The sequence below is a fragment of the Xyrauchen texanus genome, chromosome 10 (assembly GCF_025860055.1).
Source record: "Xyrauchen texanus isolate HMW12.3.18 chromosome 10, RBS_HiC_50CHRs, whole genome shotgun sequence".
In the NCBI taxonomy this organism is placed as follows: Eukaryota; Metazoa; Chordata; class Actinopteri; order Cypriniformes; family Catostomidae; genus Xyrauchen; species Xyrauchen texanus.
The window spans coordinates 920,469-939,930 of record NC_068285.1 but is presented as its reverse complement, the minus strand read 5'-3'; the positions used below and the strand labels follow the sequence as shown (position 1 = coordinate 939,930).

Sequence of the window (19,462 nt, the reverse complement as noted above, 5' to 3'; positions counted from 1 at the left end):
CTTATATAAAAGAGTTGATGCAACCTCAAAACTCCAGCAGGAATCTGAGATCTTCAGAACAGGTCTTGTTAGATGTTCCTCACTCTAGACTAAAGACTAAAGGTGATGCGCCTTTGAGGTTGTTGCTCCCAAATTGTGGAATGCTCTCCCTTTGGATTTAAGATCTGTTGACTCTGCGGCCATTTTTAAAAAGCAGCTAAAAACCCACTTGTTTAAAATTGCTTTTATCTCATTTGTTTTTTATGCTTCTTTGGTTTTATATTGTGAATGTTAAACACTTTGTGACATCTGTTCTAGAAACTATAGAAATACAAATTACTTACTAAATTACTTGTATAAAATAAATAGATCTACTGATGATTGCATCAAATCAAACGTGTTTTATGACACTCAGAGTTTTAAGACTGTTGGTAAATTAGATGGCTGTAAAATCAGTGTAATCAGAGACTGGTTTTATGACTGAGTAAAGTGTGCCATGGTTCATTTGGGTGACAAGAGCAGGAAATTACACGACGAGAGAAAACGAGAAAACATTCGACAGTTTTTTGTTCCACTGAATCGTCTGAAACAATCAATAAATTCATTGTGAAGTATTTTGTAGGTGATATTCTAGTCAGTAAAGAGGAACATCAACAGTTCTTGACAGGTGAGTACTGAACTGCTGCTAAACAAACCAAAACTCACAAGACAACAATAATAAACCTTTCAAACTATCAGCTACAGTAAGACATCTAACAGATATCTAAGTATTAATCACAGCAGAACAAACAGATACTGAGACTTTTGCTCTTTTATCTGAATTGTCAGTATGTGTTCAGTTTCTTTGGCACTGAAATGTTATTTCTTCTATTGACTTGAAACGTTGCTTTGTTTTCTTCTGTTGAGTCTTCTGATGTTTTCTCTTTATGCTGGTGTTTAACATGTCATAAAAGCTGACAGTCTGCAATTGAACCTCATTGATTCATTTCTAATGGAATATTCTAGAGGACAAATAAAACAAATATGTGTCAGTATTGAACAAATAAACACGTCACAAATATAGATGATGTCCCGTTTGTTGACAGGTGTTCAGTGGACTGTTCAGATGATGTCATGGACTCCACAAAGGATCTTAGTGGACAGACAGACACAGGGAAGGTCAAGAGGTCAGAGGATTTCAATGCTTTAATAAAATACACTGATAGATATTTCTGATATGCTGCACAACACTACCGTATAAAAACACTGAGGAGAAATGAGAACAGACTGGATTATTTCAAGTATAAACATGTGAAAATAGCTTTAGGGTAAAGTGAGATCTACAGTCAGATGACAGTGAGACCGGTTTGATTCAGTCACACACAGAACTGGAGAAATTTGCATTACTTAGGATTGGGGTCAAAGGTAATTTGTGTGTATGTTTCTCCTGTAAATGTGCATTTGGTTATTTAATTCTTGTGAAAACAGTTTTTCAGAAAGCAGCACATTGCACTGTATAGTGTACATTCTGTGCATTTATTAATAAATAATAAATGGCATGTAAATTTGAACCTCTTCAAGTGAGTTGATAACTACGGTAGTTATTGATTAGCACACCACCACTTAGGGTTGGTAGCAGTGGTCACTCATTTTCTCTAAGTGACCACTGCTACTAAAATAATAAATCTCGATTTCAATGATAAAATGACACTGAAAACACTGGAAAAGAACATGTTACCCCCTTGAAGAAGAGAGAAATATTGGGAAGAGTAAAACTGAGAAACTGATGAGAGGAAAAGAGTGTTCCCTTTACAAAAAGCTTCACTTTGATGCTGCGCTGCTAAGCGCTACGGTGAACAACTCTAGCTGTGAACCGAGCTGAAATAGTGTGTGTAACACGTCAATGAACATTGACTGGAATTTATAGCCTCGGTTGATGTAATCATTAGATGCACCTGTGGCCAGGCTATAAATGGATACGTCACCAGGTGTCATCAGAAACTCTTTTTTCAGAGCGGTTCTGTTTCTGTGTGTTTCACAAACCCTGTCAAAACTTTCTTTCCTCTGTTAGGAGTTAGAATCAGTTAGGCAGTGTGCAGTGAACGTTGTTGTCTTTGTTCTCTTTTTTCTTCTCCTGTTTAGAAAATGTTATATATATATATATATATATATATATATATTTCTAAAGAAAAAGAGAGAATGACTGAAAGCCGCAAACTGTGCGTGTTCCCCTCTTCTTGCTCTATAGCTGAAGAGGACACACATCAGTTTTTGCTCTGTTTGTTTGGGGGTAAGAGCACGCTGCTCTCGCGATGCAGCAGGGCGGGTGCGAGCACTGCGATTTGCTTTAACAGGCAGAGTGCTTCGTGCTCGCCTCGCTTGCTTCCGGGAGTCAGCACTCACGAAAAAGTAAAAAATAAAGATCGTTCGTGGGGCTCTTGCATGGATTTGGCTGAGGAGCAAGATACTGGTTGATCCCTTTCTCTCAGTCTGTCCCCAAACCCAGCTGGTCCTTCACATGATCTCAAATCGCGTTCCGACGCTTCTTTGGATCATGAGAAGGATCGCGATTCTCTTCCCGACTCCGAGCTTTCCGTCCGCGATTAAAAAAAAATTTACGGAGGAATTGCTCGATGTTGTTACTCAAGCGGTTGCCAGATTGGACTGGCCACGCGAAAAAGAGACACCAAACCCTCCAAATTAGGGGATAGATTTTATCTTCCAGTCTAAGAAAGGGAATGCCTCATGAGTCCCTTCCCTTCTTTGATAACCTCCATGAAGAGCTTTTTCGCTCATGGAGGAACCCCTAAAAAAAAAAATAAATAAAATAAATATATTTTCTTCCCGTGTTCACATACCCTCGACGTCATTATATTCGACCATCATGGGTGCTGAGGCACGGGGGTATTCAGTGATGCCGCCGGTCGAAGAGACGCTTGCGGGCTATCTCTCGCCGGGCTCGGCATTGTCACTTAAGAAGCCCTCTCTCCCCTCAAAGCCTTGTAGGACAACCTCCACTTTAGTGGGAAGGGCTTATCAAGCAGCAGGTCAGGCTGGTGCTGCTCTGCACACCATGCTGTTTTACAGGCGTACCAGAATGACCTATCGGACGACCTGAGTGTGGGTTCTGCGCTTGACGAGCAAGCCTCAGACCCGCCTCAGTCCTGTCTGAACGGAGGCTCAAAAGCAAAGCGTAGCGGTCGTGCTCCTCCTCCCAGGGATTGGGGACAGTCTCGCCTCTCTCGCCAGCCAGACCTCAGGGCTATCATTTCTAGTAAGAGAAAACCCTGATGCTCTTGCGCCTAGATTAGGAGGTAGCCCCCCTCGGGACGGGGCGCGTGCTTCACTTCACCCCTCCCGGTACCCCCTCGAAGCCCCTCCATTTCCGCCACCTCTTGGTGTTTCGGGTTGCAGAGGCTTCCGTCAAAATTGGGTGTTTTCTCTGTTCCTGCATGTTATTCAGGACGCGAAACACCCGACAACCCCTCAACAGGAAGTGTTCAAATATAATACCCATCTCAGAGATCCTGGCAGCGTGGAAACTTCTGCCGGATATATTATTTTCTGTGGGTCTTATAAGAGCGTCAGGATTTAATTCACTCGCCGCTTTTCCGTGTTTCAACGGCGTGTTCTCACTACCGTAAACCGGATTTCTTTTTTTTGTAAAAACAAAAAACTCAATCTCCTGGTTAAAGGGGCCATGGTATGTGTTCCCCTTCCAGAGAGAGAGTTAGGTTATTACACTAAATACTTCCCGTTTCCCATGGAGGGTGAGGGGTGGCGTCTGACTTAGATCTTAAAGCTTGAACTACCCGTGGGTGTTCAAGTCCAAGATGATGCCTGTCAAGACGGTCGTGTCTCAAGCCCTACAACTCGTTTGGCTGGTCACCATCGATCTTATGACGCACTTCTATAATTCATTTAGAAGTTCTGCCACAACATGGAAAGTTCCTGAGGTTCACTTCCGGGGGCGAAGTCTTCCAGGGTCAGGTTCTTTCACTCAGCCTAGCCCTTTTTACCTGCACATTCACAATGCATGATGAAGCGCTGGCTCCTTGTGACTCCGGGGCATCTGAATTATGTAGACGACTGGCTGATCCTAGCGCAGTTCCAGGAACTGGCAGTTCAGCACAGGGACATCATCTTAGCTCATCTGTTTCTCTGGGGTTGAGGCTCAACGCCAAGAAAAGCGTCCTCTCTCCCACTCAGAACACTGTCTATCGGGGCATCGTATGGAGTTCAATCACAATGCGGGCACAACTGTCTCCCGCTAGGATTGAGTCAATTCAGATCACCCTGAGCAAAGTCAGGCTAGGTCAAGGTTGCACTGTTATCAGTATCAAAGATTTCCAGGTCTCAGGGCGACCGCGTCCACGGTGATCCCTCTGGACCTTCTGCTCATGAGACCGTTTTTCTTGTGGCCAAAAGCCAGGGGATTTCTTCCAAGGGCCAAAACCCCTAGGCTAAATAGGGTTACGCGCCTCAGGCTTCGTTCCCTTTCTATGTGGATCAGACCCCGGTTTTCTGCCTTGGGTCCCACTCTAGGTGCTTCTAGTTGTCGCAGGCTGCTAACGACAGACGCCTCTTAAGGGGATAGGAGGGTCGTCAGCTCGGTTGTCACAGTCACTGTCTCGGGTTGATGGCTGTATTTCTGGCCCTGAAATACTTCCTCCTGAGGCTGCCATGTCTTGGTGCGGGTGGACAATACAGCGGTAGCCTCTTACATAAATCATCAAGGAGACCCACGTTCTTGTCAGCTGTATTTCTGACACGTTGGGTTCTCCTTAGGGCCCAGGGCAAGCTCCTGTCACTCAGGTCAGGTATATCCCTGGATGCCCGTATATGGTAGCAGATTCCGAACAGGGAGGACCTTCTCATCCTTGGCCCGAATTGTGAAACCTTTCATGTCTGGCCCCTAAGGGTACCGAATGAGGTTCACAGGGTTTTCTCTTGAGGTTATCGAGACCATTTCAAGTGCTAGGGCTCCCTCCACTTGGAACTGATCTGGGTAGATTTTACAGGGCAGAAGAGGACCTCTTTGCCTCTGTTGATAGCGCAATGTCTCCTCTACTTCTCCCCGAGTCGCCCAGCAACCCCATGGAGGGGCTGATCGTAGTAACGCATTCATAGCACAAATGCACCTGCATGCGTTTCCATCTACTAAAGTTCTTATTACAGAACCAGCTAACTGCCAGTTTGCTTCAGTTCTGGATTTTCTGTAGAAAGAACTGTCAGCGGGCACTTGCCTCGCCACTGCCAGGTTCTATGTGGCCACTCCGGTTTGCCACAGCTTGGTGGGCGGGGTGCCCTCAAAGAGGCATCCTCATTATTGCCCGGGCCTACGAGGCGCGCGGTCAAGCTTCGCCAGTAGGTCTTAGGGCACACTCTACCAGAGGGCTCTCCTCCTCTAAAACATTGGCTAGAGGTCTCCCTCTGCAGCAAGTTTGTGATCCGGCAGGTTGTCCTCTCCGCACGCATTCGTTAGATTTTTCTAGTTTGGATGTTCTGCACTCTGGGCTCTTATGCCCTTGAGTCGACATCTCAGCCCATGCCTAAACAAGTTTGTGATGCGGCAGGTTGTCCTCTCCGCACATATTCATTGGATTTTTCTAGTTTGGATGTTCTGCACTCCGGGCTCTTATGCCCTTGAGTCGACATCTCAGCCCATGCCTAAACAAGTTTGTGATGCGGCAGGCTGGTCCTCTCCGCACACATTCATCAAAATTGAATGGTTTAGATGTTTATGCTACTCCGGGCTCTTATGCCCTTGAGTCGACATCTCAAGCTCATGTCTGAGACCTCTCGCGTTTTTGTGAGTACACTGCACAACCGTAGGGGTCCGGACAGCCCCAAGTGCGGCGGCGTGGGTATTGCGTTCCCCGTAGCGCTTAGCAGCGCAGCATCATAGTGAAGCTTTTTGTAAAGGGAACGTCTCGGGTTACATGTGTAACCCTTGTTCCCTGAAAAAAGCGGAACGAGATGCTGCGCTGCTTTGCCGCACTGGGACGTCCCAGGACTGCTCTTCAAAAAGAAGTATCTGACGACACCTGGTGACGTATCCATTTATAGCCTGGCCACAGGTGCATCTAATGATTACATCAACCGAGGCTATAAATTCCAGTCAATGTTCATTGACGTGTTACACACACTATTTCAGCTCGGTTCACAGCTAGAGTTGTTCCCCGTAGCGCTTAGCAGCGCAGCATCTCGTTCCGCTTTTTTCAGGGAACAAGGGTTACACATGTAACCCGAGACATTTTGTGAGAACTTATGTTGATGTTAGTGACATTGCAAGTTCTCATGTGACATATAATATATAAGACACATCATTAAATGTGTTTTATTGCACTGGATGTTGAAATTATGTTTTCAGATTACTATAAAAAAACACATGAACTAAACTCTGTTTAATAAACTGTTTAATTAGTGTCATTCATGGAGAATCTCCTGAACCCAGCTGTGTGTCCATGAAGAGTGACGGGTCAATGGATCGTCCACTTCACTTCAGTTCAGGAGAGTCTTTGATCAACTACAGAAAAAAACAGGATGCAACAGAGTCAACTGCTGGGAAAGTGCCATTGGACTCCATTTTTGAGGTGTGTGTGTGTGTGTGTGTGTGTGTGTGTGTGTGTGTGTGTGTGTGTGTGTGTGTGTGTGTGTGTGTGTGTGTGTGTGTGTGTGTGTGTGTGCGTGCGCGCGTGTGCGCCACACTTATACCTTATAGGCTGTTTTTTTAACTGTCATGTCTCATACACTTTAGGAAGCTTTACAGCTGCACCCTCATCTTAATAACACACACACAATGATGAATTCAAGACAACTAAAGCACAAATAAAATGAGTGGTGATTCTTGTCCACTGATCCTTCAGTTCTTGTCTGTTACTGAATGAAGTTTGTTGTTTGAATGTTCACTGATTTCAGGAACTTGAGCACAGAATCATCTCTCTGATGAAGAAAGAGCTGAAGAGTATCAAGAGACTACTGATCTCAGATTCCCCAGCATGCTCTAAGAGAGAGGAGGAGGATGATGAAGGTCAGAGCAGAGTCAGAGAGGGGTTTCTGAAGATCACACTGCACGTCCTGAAGAAGATGAAGCAGACAGACCTCGCTAACACACTTCAAACCAGTAAGAGCTCGCACTCACGTCACTATTACATCACGTCACCTTAAGAGGAAACACACTGTCTGGATTCACTCAATATTAGTGAAAGAAAATAAACTTAATGTCTAATGACCATTAAACATCAACGTCAATTATAATTCCCATTTCTTTTCCTCTTTACATCAGAACTGATTTCTGTGCATCAACAAAAACTCAAAACAAAACTAAAAGAGAAATTCCAGAGAATTACTGAAGGAATGTCAAATCAAAGCAGCTCAACACTTGTGAATGAGATCTACACAGAGCTGTACATCACAGAGGGAGGGAGTGCAGAGATCAATAATGAACATGAGGTGAGACAGATTGAGACAGCATCCAGGAGAGCAGAGACACAGGAAACACCAATCAAATGCATTGACATCTTTAAAGCCTTACCTGGACAAGACAAAGCCATCAGAACTGTGCTGACTAAAGGAGTTGCTGGAATTGGGAAAACTGTCTCTGTGCAGAAGTTCATTGTGGACTGGACTGAAGGAAAAGCAAATCAGGATGTTCACTTCATATTTCCACTTCCTTTCAGAGAGCTCAATCTGATGAAGCACAAAAATATCAGTTTGATGGATCTTCTTCATCAGTTTTTCACAGATACAAAAGAACTGAGATCAACATTCCTTGATGACTACAAAGTCATTTTCATTTTTGATGGTCTGGATGAGTGTCGACTTCCTCTAGATTTCCAGAACAATGATATTTTGTCTGATGTGACAGAATCGGCCTCAGTGGATGTGCTGCTGACCAACCTCATCAAGGGGAATCTGCTTCCTTCTGCTCTGCTCTGGATCACCTCTCGACCAGCAGCAGCCAATCAGATTCCTCCTGAGTGTGTTGACCAGCTCACAGATGTACGAGGCTTCATTGACCCTCAGAAGGATGAGTATTTCAGGAAGAGAATAAAAGATGAGCGTCTGGCCAACAGAATCATCACACACATGAAATCATCAAGAAGCCTGTACATCATGTGTCACATACCAGTCTTCTGTTGGATTTCAGCCACTGTTCTCCAGAGGCTGTTGAGTGAAGCAGAGAGTGCAGAGATCCCCAAGACTCTCACTCAAATGTTCACACACTTCCTGATCTTTCAGAGCAAACTGAAGAGCCAGAAGTATGATGGGAAATATGAGGTGGATCTTAAGCAGGCTAGAGAGAGGATTCTGACTCTGGGAAAACTGGCTTTTCAACAGCTGGAAAAAGGGAACCTGATCTTCTATGAGGAGGACCTGAGAGAGTGTGGCATTGATGTCAGAGAAGCGTCAGTGTACTCGGGAGTTTGTACCCAAATCTTCAGAGAGGAGTTTGGACTGCACCTGGGGAAGGTGTTCAGCTTTGTGCATCTGAGCATTCAGGAGTTTCTCGCTGCTTTATTCAAGTTTCTGCAAAACAATTCAAGAATGAGTGATTTCCTGAAGAGTGAAGTGGACAAGGCCTTACAGAGTGAGAACGGACACCTGGACCTTTTCCTTCGATTCCTTCTGGGTCTCTCACTGAAGTCCAATCAGACAATCTTACAATATCTACTGACACAGACAGGAAGCAGCTCTGACAGCAAACAGGAAATAGTTAAGTACATTAAGATGAAGATCAGGGACAATCCCTCTCCAGAGAAATCCATCAATCTGTTCAACTGTCTGAATGAACTCGATGATCATTCTCTAGTGCAGGAAGTACAAACATACGTGAACAGAAGAGATATCAATCGTCTCTCTGGAGTCCGTCTCTCTCCTGCTCAGTGGTCAGCTCTGGTGTTTGTGTTGCTGAACTCAGAAGAGGAGCTGGATCAGTTTAATCTGAGGAAATATGATCCATCACATGAATGTCTTCTGAGGCTGCTGCCGGTGATCAAATCATCCAGAAAAGCTGAGTGAGTAATTTAGTGTTTTAATCTCACTTTATTGTAATTAAATAGCAGAGATTAGATTTTAATTTGTATTTTGTTAGATTAAAAACAACCCCTTATACTATTTTGATGTTTGTTTTACCTTCATTTTAAACAGACATTGTAGCCAAATAGATTCAAAATGTTTAATGCAAAGTTAATAATCTAGTTTAATATAACAAAAGCATGTTTTCTACAGTTTTCCACTAAATAAATACAAAACGATACTTTATTTACTTTATACTGATACTTTATCATTTTTATTTATGCTTCCACATACAATAATACACATCAGCCTCATAAATAAATCATTATTTACCTGCATATATTTTTACTAAAACATTTCTTTAATGAACATGATGTGCAAAAACCCAGTTAAATATGATACAATACTGAATTATTATTGGGGGACTCCGTCAAGTTTATTATTATAATACTGAATAATTATTACTATTTTTTTAAGTATTTTATTTGTTTTATTCTTTAGTAATTTATTTGTCATATTGCAGCTTCCTTTATTCCTGCAATGTTTATTGTTCTCTGTTTTGATAATCCTTTAATTAATTTGACTAAAAACTAGATTATATGATGTTATACTGTAATATATAAAATTGCATTAAGACGTGAATAATATAGCGATCAACATTTATTTAGATTGGTAATGAATTATTAGTTTAGACGGCTTTATGTCAAGTGTTTAACTTTGTTGACTGATTTACTGAGGTGACATTATTGTTAAATTAGAAGATTGTACACAGAGGAAAAGAGAATTTGGTGGTAAATATTTTGTTATCATCTGTAGGTAATGTTTTCATCTAAGTGTAATCAATAGATGTTTAACTTCATGCAGCACTGTTTGATCAGATCCGATCAGAGTTTGACTTGAAGCAGTGCATGTCAGTTAGAAATGTTGTGTGACTTAAGATGGCGTCAGTGCCACGTCACCGTGATGTATGCCATTAAAGTACCTTGTGTGCGATTAAAGAGCAGCCGGCTGGCACTGCCAATGCAGCTTCTCCAGAGTAGCTGCAAGAGCTCTGATGATGTCACAGCTTATTCGTGATTGGCCAGAATCACAGATGACAATGGTGACGTGTGTTTCATGGGATGCGTATGAATATCAAATGACACATACTACTTGTACTACTTCAGCTATGTCAGTCTATGAAAGAAATAAGAGTAGTATGATGGTATGCCATTACCAAGGTGTTTATTATAACATCTCCAGTTCCAATAAACTCTTGTTAATTCATATTTTTATAACAGCACATTATTTATCTCATATTATAATGTGTTTATCATAGTAATATCATGTTTATTCATAAAATAAATTCAAAATTACTACAAATATGTACTCCTTTATTGGTATTAAAATAATTAGACATTTATTGGACTTTTTCTTGTACACACAGCAGGCGCTGTATTTAGAAGAACTCAATCTTTTCAAATCAGTAATGTTTTCGGTTTTTATATGTAAATTTAAATCCTGAGTTCTGATTTCCACTTCGTCTGTAATAAACAAAGCAATCATCGTGGGATCTTCTGTGACTAATGTGGGTTCAGCACATGTCGTGAAACAGAATGTGTCCAGCTTGATGGCTCTGTTTTCATCTCCTCCCACTATTACAACTGGTAAATCTCGCAGATTGGTAAGGCAAGCTGCAGTTGAAGTTGAACACACCTAATGAATGTTATTGGGTACATCTCAATCAGCTCTCTAATTCACTAAGCAGGGCACTGGTCAGGGAGTCAGCCATTTTTACAGCTGTACCAGTTGCAAAATCATTCCAGTGCACTGAAACATTCTCTCCCTAAAAATTATCTAAATGCACCATAAAAACCAGAGAGCATCGTTGATCACTGTGTTCACTTACCTGAAATGTTGTCATGTCTTCTGAAATCTCTCATGTTATTATAAGATGAGCGCAAGTATAAAACATGATGTCAAAGCCTTATTTTCTCTTTAAAAGATTGATAGAGTAAATTCTTCTCAGCTTAATGTCAAGTGTTTTACACGGTGGCCTGAAAAACGGGGCCACATTGTGAAAGAGAAGCAACCTAAATTTGCTGCCATTAAAAACAGCTAAACAATGTACTTTTTTGTAGCAAGTATGATTGTCACAGTGACATAATTGTTTTGTTTACATTGTGAAAACAGTAAGGTCTGCAAAGTTACAAAGCACAAATTACACCCCAAAGGGAGTTACTCTCTCCCACAGAAAACACTGCTCCTGAAAGACATGGTTTGCAGTCAAGCCATTACTTCCGTGAAATAGCTACGACACTATGTGGCACATTTGCCTAATTCACACCTCAGGAGTGTGCTGCTCAGGCCTACCATCCATTTAAAAATTGTATCCCCTTGCATTCACTCTGTCACATGGACTTGGATGTATGTCACTGCATACGTTGTGCGAGTGTCCAATACCTTTCGGAAGACATGCAATGGGTTTAACTGGAACAACCTAAACCCTTGTTTACTTGAAGCGTGTTGAAGGCTGATGTCACTTTGTGGAATTATTTCGTGATTTTTGCACCTGAGAAAAATATTTTTTCGGAGATTGATTTCAGAGGCTTATGTATAAATCATGTATGTTTAATTTTCTTTTATTAGAATGAATTGTTAGACAGGATTAATCAAGATTTGCACAAATTAAAATGTTAACATAACAATGAACACAGGCTATAACTGTGTGATAAACAATTTAAGCTAGCTACAAGTATTATGCTGTTAATATATAACTTTATTAAACTGCTTAATTGACCTAACTTCACTTCCATCATAAGAGTTGTTTTGGGGAAGTTCAAATATGTTTTCAAGACAAAAATTCTTAGACATCAGGATATTTTGCAGGAACCCAAGTGGAGGGATGTTAAACAAAGAGCTTTTTTGAAAAAACTAAAAAAAAAATACAAACCAAAAACTCATACAGTAAAATTAATAGAACCAATTTGAAACTAAGAAAATAAACAAGACACGAACTGGAGAAACAGACTAGGAATGACTGACTAACCAAACTCACAAAACAATCTAACAGACACAAGAAGGTAGAAGGCACAGCATGTAGAGGGAGAGAACATGAGGAACAGGTGATGACAATCAACACAACAAGGATCAGATGAGGAGGTGTGGCAAGGGGGAATGAGGAGGCGGAGTAAGGAGAGCACATGGCTGACACAAACACAAACAAAGACATGTTCTCAAAACAAATGCACACATGGACCAAAACAGACAGAACTCCAGAACAATACAAGTTGGGCAGTCCAGACTGGGTCTTGACGGTAGAAGAGCTTCAAAATATTTGCAAACGACTATGAGCAATCAAACATAGTGGCCATATATTTTTCTTTGTACCCAAAAGCTGTGCTGAGAAGCCTTCACTAAAACATATATATTAACACACTGTTATCTTGTCATTTCTCTCAGTCTGATGGGCTGCAATCTGACAGAGAAAAGTTGTTCAGCACTGGCCTCAGTTCTCAGCTCAAACTCCTCAAGTCTGAGAGAGCTGGACCTGAGTAACAATGACCTGCAGGATTCAGGAGTGAAGCTGCTATATGATGCACTGAAGAGTCCTCACTGTAAACTGGAAATACTGAGGTTTGTGTTTGCAGATTCATAAGTACATTGGAATATACAATATGATTATATTGTGGTTCATATCTGTGACAATGAAACAATAAATGGCTCAGTGACTGTCACAACCCTTCATATCAAACTATAGAGCATTCACTCTGTTATTACCATTTGTTTTATAAAACTGCTTTTTATCATTGTTTCTTTATTTGTTTTAGATTTGCAGCTTGTAGATTCACTGGTCAGTGTTGTGGAAGTTTGTCTTCATTTCTACAATCATCAAACTCCCTGAGAGAGCTGGATCTGAGTAACAATGACCTGCAGGATTCAGGAGTGAAGCTACTCTCTGATGCACTGAAGAGTCCTCGCTGTATACTGGAAATACTGAGGTTTGTGTTTGCAGATTCATTAGTACATTGGAATATACAATATGAATATATTGCAGTTCATAGCTGTGGTTACAGTGTACCAGTGGTTGACCGATATGGGGTTTTTAATGGCTGATATCGATATCCAGAGAGCAGGGTGGCCAATAGACTGATACAAGGCCGACATATCACACTATATGTTATAGTAACAAACATAAAATTACTACTACTAATAATAATAAACTCTTATTTAACACTATATTTATTCAATTTCACACAAAACAAAAAGATAATATTGTATTTAATATTTTAAATGGTAGATATCGGTTTCTTCAGATTTCTGTTTAGTCATCACATTTTAGTAATTTATTGATATAAGTGACAAAATTGTTAATATATTAGGAAGAAGGAAATAACAGTACATGCAGTAGTCCAGCAACCATGAATGGCATGTCCATGTTAGCAATCACATTTACTCAAAAAAACAGAATCAAACCAATTGTACAAATAGTGCATAGTGAATAAGAGATTTACTTAAAACACATGTGAAGCACTTTTATATTGGGCTGCATCCGAAAATGTAGGCAGCTGACTTGCAACCTAATCAGTTCATTGCTTAACTGACTGCTTTTTTTAATTAATTGAATGCTTTAGGAAACTGATCTCCAAACAGTTTGAAAACTACCTTATTTTTATCGTTCCCAAGTATACAGCCTCCGGAGGTAGCATTTTCCTGGTTTCGGATGCAGCCTTGAAGTTGCACTCACATGCTCATGCAGAACCATCTCCTGACAGTTTAAACAGCCTGTATCGCCTACTTCATGATTTGTTAATGAGAGGAACTTTTGATCCTGATACTGAAGTTTTTGATTCTGGCTGATGGAAAACGTGCTTCAGAGGAAGATATTAGATGAGTGATCGATGGGAATAAAACACTTGATTTTCTTGATGTTTGTGAATGACATCTGTTGAAATGAGATATGCGCATATTTGCAGACAGTATATAATATAAGTTTTATTGATATTTGCCTTTTATCATAAGAAGAGTTACAGGAAACTGTTGAGGATTGTTAGAATACGTGCTTCAGAGGAAGATACTGTATATGAGTGTTCATCAGGATGCTTGATCTGCTCAAGTTGTGTAAAGTTGGTTTATTGGATATGCGCATATTTGCGCATATCCAATAAATGATAATTAGTTTGATTGATAATTGCCTTTTTGTCGCAAGACAAGACAGCTCAAAGTTACAGGAAACTGTTTAGAAGAGAGAGGGAGAGTGAAACAGGCGAGCACTTTAACATGAACTCAAACGCGTCTGCCGAGGCTCTGTTATGTGGACCGTTTAAATGACACTATGTTGCATACCGGAGTATTGTTGTAGTTACACGATGGCATGTAACAACAAAACAAACCGTGACTAGTCATTTATATGTCTCGTATGCTTCATGTGCAGGCAGGTGATTTTAGTCGCTAAATGGGGAAATTTATTGGCCAACGCCGAGCATTAAATATGTCAGAATATCATCCGATTTATTGTCCTTGGCGATGTATCGGTCGCCCACTACTGTGCACTTGTGGATGGGCTCCCTCTGCTGAGTCTGTTTTCTCTCAAGTGAATCAAGTTATTCTGATTGTGACATCACAGTTCAAAATGATCACAACATTAATTTATGTCCAGCTCTTTAGAAAACTCGGTAACACTTTAGAATAAGGTTCCTTCATTAATGAATAACTACACAGGAACAAACGAGTAACACATATTAACAATCTAGTAACTAGAGTAATCCAGAGTAGTGTTGTCACGGTACCAAAATTTCATTAGTCGGTACCAATACCAGTGAAATTTTATGGTACTCGATACCATTTTTGGTACAAAAGCAAAACACAAAAACAGGTTTCTGAACAACACTCTTTTAATAACAAAGTCTACAAACCATTAGCAGCAGAACTAAGAACAAAAATATGCCATTGAGCAACATTTTAATTTAAATATATTATTTTTTAATTATAACAAAACTGAACAATTTATGCTTAAAGTATTTTTGAACACTTATATAAGATTTGCTTCAACTTTTGCAACTTTTAATTTGTTTTTCCCAAGTACTAAAAAAACAAAACCTAAATAAACAAGCATACAATATAATTAATAAAAAACAATTCCCAAACTAATGTGCAAAGTGCTCTCTTATTAATAAAGCTGCAATTTGCCATTTTTCTTCATGATAAGAAATGCATATGGACATATATCATATTATGATTAAAGTTGCGAGCAATCGCGTTCTAATCTAACTGCATTAAGCGAGGGATGAGTTTCCCGAGGCAGAGTCTCTCTCAGCCGGGAGCAGTTTCAATCTCTCTCCCTTAGATCGGGACATTCGCGCAACTCCTAGAAGAGGCACCGACCACACAGAGAAATGCCAGTTTCTGAGTTTATAGTTATTAACATGATCTGCTTCTGTATTATTTGAACTTTAATAAAGCAATAACACATTACATTTGACTGCATTTAAGATTTAATGCCAGGATGTTTCCTATAAAGAGCTCTGCCTCTGCTTATTCCACAACGGTACATGCTTCTGAATGTGCTTTTTTTTTTATGATTCCCTAATACTTTGGGAAATACATAAAATAAACTGTGAAAGTTTAAACTCACCTGCTTTATTTGCTTGAATAAATCCGGGTGTCTGTCTTTCATGTGCTTTGTTAAGTTTGATGTGTTCCCTCCTTTCGTCAGAAAATTGCGAAAGCAGCATTTACAAAAAAGTGCTGATCTGTGATGTTTCCCTTTTCATCAGCCTCAAAAACCTGTCTTTTTCCACTTTTCATTTCGACATGATTCAGTTCAGACTCTGCAGTAGCAGCAGCTGCTAATTTGCTTGCCGCAATCTTTTGCTTGTTGTGAGCGTTTAGAAGTTCTCGCCTCTGCATGGGTACCCTGGTACCTTCAGAAATTCTGGTATCGTAAATAATTTTTTGTTTGAGTACCGACTTAGTACCTGGGTACCGGTATTTTTGACAACACTATCCCAGATTTCTACTGAAAAAGTTTCATAATTCATGCAAAACTAATCCATAACTAATGCAGGAAAATGACTAGCACTAAATTAACATTTTAACTGCTACTGTAATCAAATACACAACGTTGTTTACATTATCAATATGTAATAGCATAGCAGACTTATGATATGGGAAAGCTGTCAATAATTCGCTTATGCTGTCTCCTAGAACTATTTATCAACTGAATAATTTTAAAGGAATGGATTTTCCAGTCGCAAACTTAGTCTTCCCCAGGAGGTCTCTCATCCAGGTACTGACCAGGCTCAACCCTGCTTAGCTTCAGTGCCAATGAGTCTTGAGCTACAGGTTAATATGGCTGCTGGTAAATGCTGATGTGTGTTTTTAGATTATCTGACTGTTATGTATGTGTGTTTGTAGATTATCTGGCTGTATGGTGACAGAGGAAGGCTGTTGTTCTGTGGCATCAGCTCTGAGATCAAATCTCTCACGCCTGAAAGAGCTGGATCTGAGCTACAATCACCCAGGAGAATCAGGAGTCAGGCTGCTCTCTGAAAGACTCAACGATCCAAACTGCACACTGGAAAAACTTAAGTATGTTGAGCTGTAAAACCCTGTTTATACCCATATTAACCCCTTAAACCCAGGCCCTTATTGGTCTTGAATTTATTGAATGGTCAGTTAATTCACTGAAATAGCACCTGTATTTATTCCTTTTAAAAAATGTCAATCCTTAAAACAAATACACAGAAGACATATATTTTTAATGTTTCATTAGAATGAGGACATTTTTGTAATCATTATATTTTATATAGAATATTATTTTTTACTCATTGTAGGAAAACAATTAAAAAGAACAATCTTTAAGCATCTGTCACTTAACCCTTTCACACTTACTGGTGCATATTTGTGATGGTTTATGACTGGCCCCCTTAGAGTAGCGTCACACATTTGTGTTTCTGCAGCAATCAGTGCTGTCAGATTCAAATTGGTTTTCATACCAACACTAAACTGCACTGCCCAAGTGCCTGTAATTCATATTCACACAAACTGATACTCATACAGTCTTTTCAAGCACATGGTATGATTATTTTATGACAGACATCCAAATGGTCACAAAATTACTATTATAAAATTACTACACAAAATTGGGATCACTGAGCCTCGCAGCCATGTCTGTTTACATTAGGTGATCATTCTGTTGTCAATCACAAGTAACTCAAACAGCAACTCAATAGTCTTTTCAAGCACACAGTACGCTCATTGAAACAGACAGCCAAATTATAACACATAAGTAATTCATCATTGTCGAAACGAATTGTCGCATAACATCACCATAATGGACAACAGCTCACCTATATGCAGTTAACACATCAGGGAAATGCAATCATTCCAGTCCAGCCATCTTTGTTTACATTAGGTGACAATGTGTTTGTCTCACATACACAAACACACTCACACACACACACACATATATGTTGGTACTCATTTCATAATGAGGACTCTCCATAGACATAATGATTTTTATACTGTAAAAACTATCCCTGATAGCACACGTACATCAACCAGACGTCTATTTGATGTGTGTTTACATCTTAACAAGATCTATTTTACATTGTTTGCTCATCTGCAATATGTCTATAAAATGACAAATTTTATCTTGAATGTCAATAAGTCAAGTCAAGTCATTTTTATTTGTATAGCGCCTTTCACAACACACATTGTTTCAAAGCAGCTTTACAGAATATTAGCATTAACAGACGATAAGAACTGTAATGTCTATAAAGTCGATTAATCATCATTGTGTAATTTAGATAAAATACGAATTTTAATAGTGTTTATAAATAATTCAATGATAATTGTATTAATAACCCCAGTGAGCAAGCTGTAGGCGACTGTGGCAAGGAACACAAAACTCCATAAGATGTTGATTAATGGAGAAAAATAACCTTGGGAGAAACCAGACTCACTGTGGGGGCCAGTTCCCCTCTGGCTAACATTATGAATGTAATGTAAATATTAATTATGTATAGGTAAAATCATGGTTTAAAATTATTAAACTAAGTGATAAGGGTCATTGATTAAACATAGATTGTGTTTGAACTGTAAGATTAATGACCAATGTCTTTGAAGTCCATCTTGATTAATTGCAGAAGTTCACAGATGCAATTGTCCTTGTTAATTGGCTGATGAAGGCTTTTTGTTGGCAATTGTTAGTCTAAGCATTTCATTTCAGGATCGTAGTCCATAAATAGACCGAGGTGATGCAGGTTGGAGTTGGCATAATTTCATCCTCTGAAGTCCGTCATAATAGATTGAAGTGATGTTTGGCTGGCACCGGCTGCATTTAGTCATCATCATTCTGCGACATGTAGCAGTGGAGTCCAACATGAAGCAGGAATGGTGCTGGATCCAGCCGGTTCTGGTGACCTCAGGGTAGGAGTCCCGAGGTTGAGACAGGGAAACAAATAAAAAGATGTAAGCGTAGATGCCATTGAATTTATTGCAGAGTTAGAGATCATGCTCAATGTTTCTGGTTTCTGGTTCCGGCAGACCCAACTAAAGCAGCCTAATTGTGGGATAAATTAGGTGTATGCCTGGCTAACTAGATGAGTCTTTAGTCTAGACTTAAACTGAGAGAGTGTGTCTGCATCTCGAACAGTGTTTGGGAGACTATTCCATAGTTTAGGAGCCAAATATGAAAAGGATCTTCCTCCTTTAGTGGATTTTGATATTCTAGGAACTATTAATAGGCCAGAATTTTGCGATCTTAATGAACGTGTTGGAATATAGCGTGTTAGAAGATCACTTAAGTACTGCGGAGCTAGACCATTCAAAGCTTTGTACGTAGTTAACAGAATTTTAAAATCAATACGGAATTTAACAGGTAGCCAATGTAACGATGATAAATAAGACATTCAGCAGATGTCTTTGAGACATTTATGATCTAGAATGTTGTAAATCTGTTATTTAAGATGTTTAGTAGATGTTGCTTTCCAGATGAAAAGATCTAAAACAGACATCAGAGATGTACATATATTAAACCTGTAAACACACACAGTCACAAACATTGTTACTCCTATCATTATGTGGACTCTCCAGAGACACAATGATTTTTATTATATATATTCTATCCCCTAAACCTAACCCTCACAGAAACATTTGGGATATTTTATTTATTTATTTTTTTTTTATATTATATACGTTTGAATTCCAAGGACACTAGAGATGTCCTCATAAACCACATTTATAGCATAATACCTTCGTAACTACTTGTGTATAACCTAATAAACCTAATAAAACTACCAAACACACACACACACACACACACACACACACAGTGTACAGATAAACGGTATTGATGATTTATGACAATTTATTTATATAGCTATGTGTCATGTAATGAGTAAGTAACCCTATGGGGGGAGCTGTGGTGCTTAACTATTGGGAAAGATGCGCTAGGCGTTGAACTGTGTAGTTACGTGTTACCTCGTGTTGAGAAAGCTGG

General features: G+C 39.7%; 2 protein-coding genes across 5 annotated transcripts in view; both read left to right on the top strand.

Moving 5' to 3' along the window:
* Window positions 1-19,462, top strand: part of LOC127650635 (NACHT, LRR and PYD domains-containing protein 3-like) — a 106,026-nt gene that overhangs the window by 75,521 nt on the left and 11,043 nt on the right. Inside the window, exons 4-9 of one of the 3 annotated variants that reach the window (XM_052136195.1) lie at window positions 6,386-6,554; window positions 6,880-7,084; window positions 7,247-8,978; window positions 12,421-12,594; window positions 12,789-12,959; window positions 16,375-16,548. The exons of the other annotated variants lie outside the window; for them this stretch is intronic. Coding sequence (XP_051992155.1) covers window positions 6,386-6,554; window positions 6,880-7,084; window positions 7,247-8,978; window positions 12,421-12,594; window positions 12,789-12,959; window positions 16,375-16,548 — 2,625 coding nt within the window. The remainder of the gene's footprint in view (window positions 1-6,385; window positions 6,555-6,879; window positions 7,085-7,246; window positions 8,979-12,420; window positions 12,595-12,788; window positions 12,960-16,374; window positions 16,549-19,462) is intronic. 3 annotated transcript variants of the gene reach the window in all.
* LOC127650631 (NACHT, LRR and PYD domains-containing protein 3-like) overlaps window positions 448-19,462 on the top strand; it is a 280,247-nt gene continuing 261,232 nt past the window's right edge. For both annotated transcript variants that reach the window (XM_052136191.1, XM_052136186.1), the window contains exon 1: window positions 448-646. The gene's annotated coding sequence lies outside the window, so the exon portion shown is untranslated. The remainder of the gene's footprint in view (window positions 647-19,462) is intronic.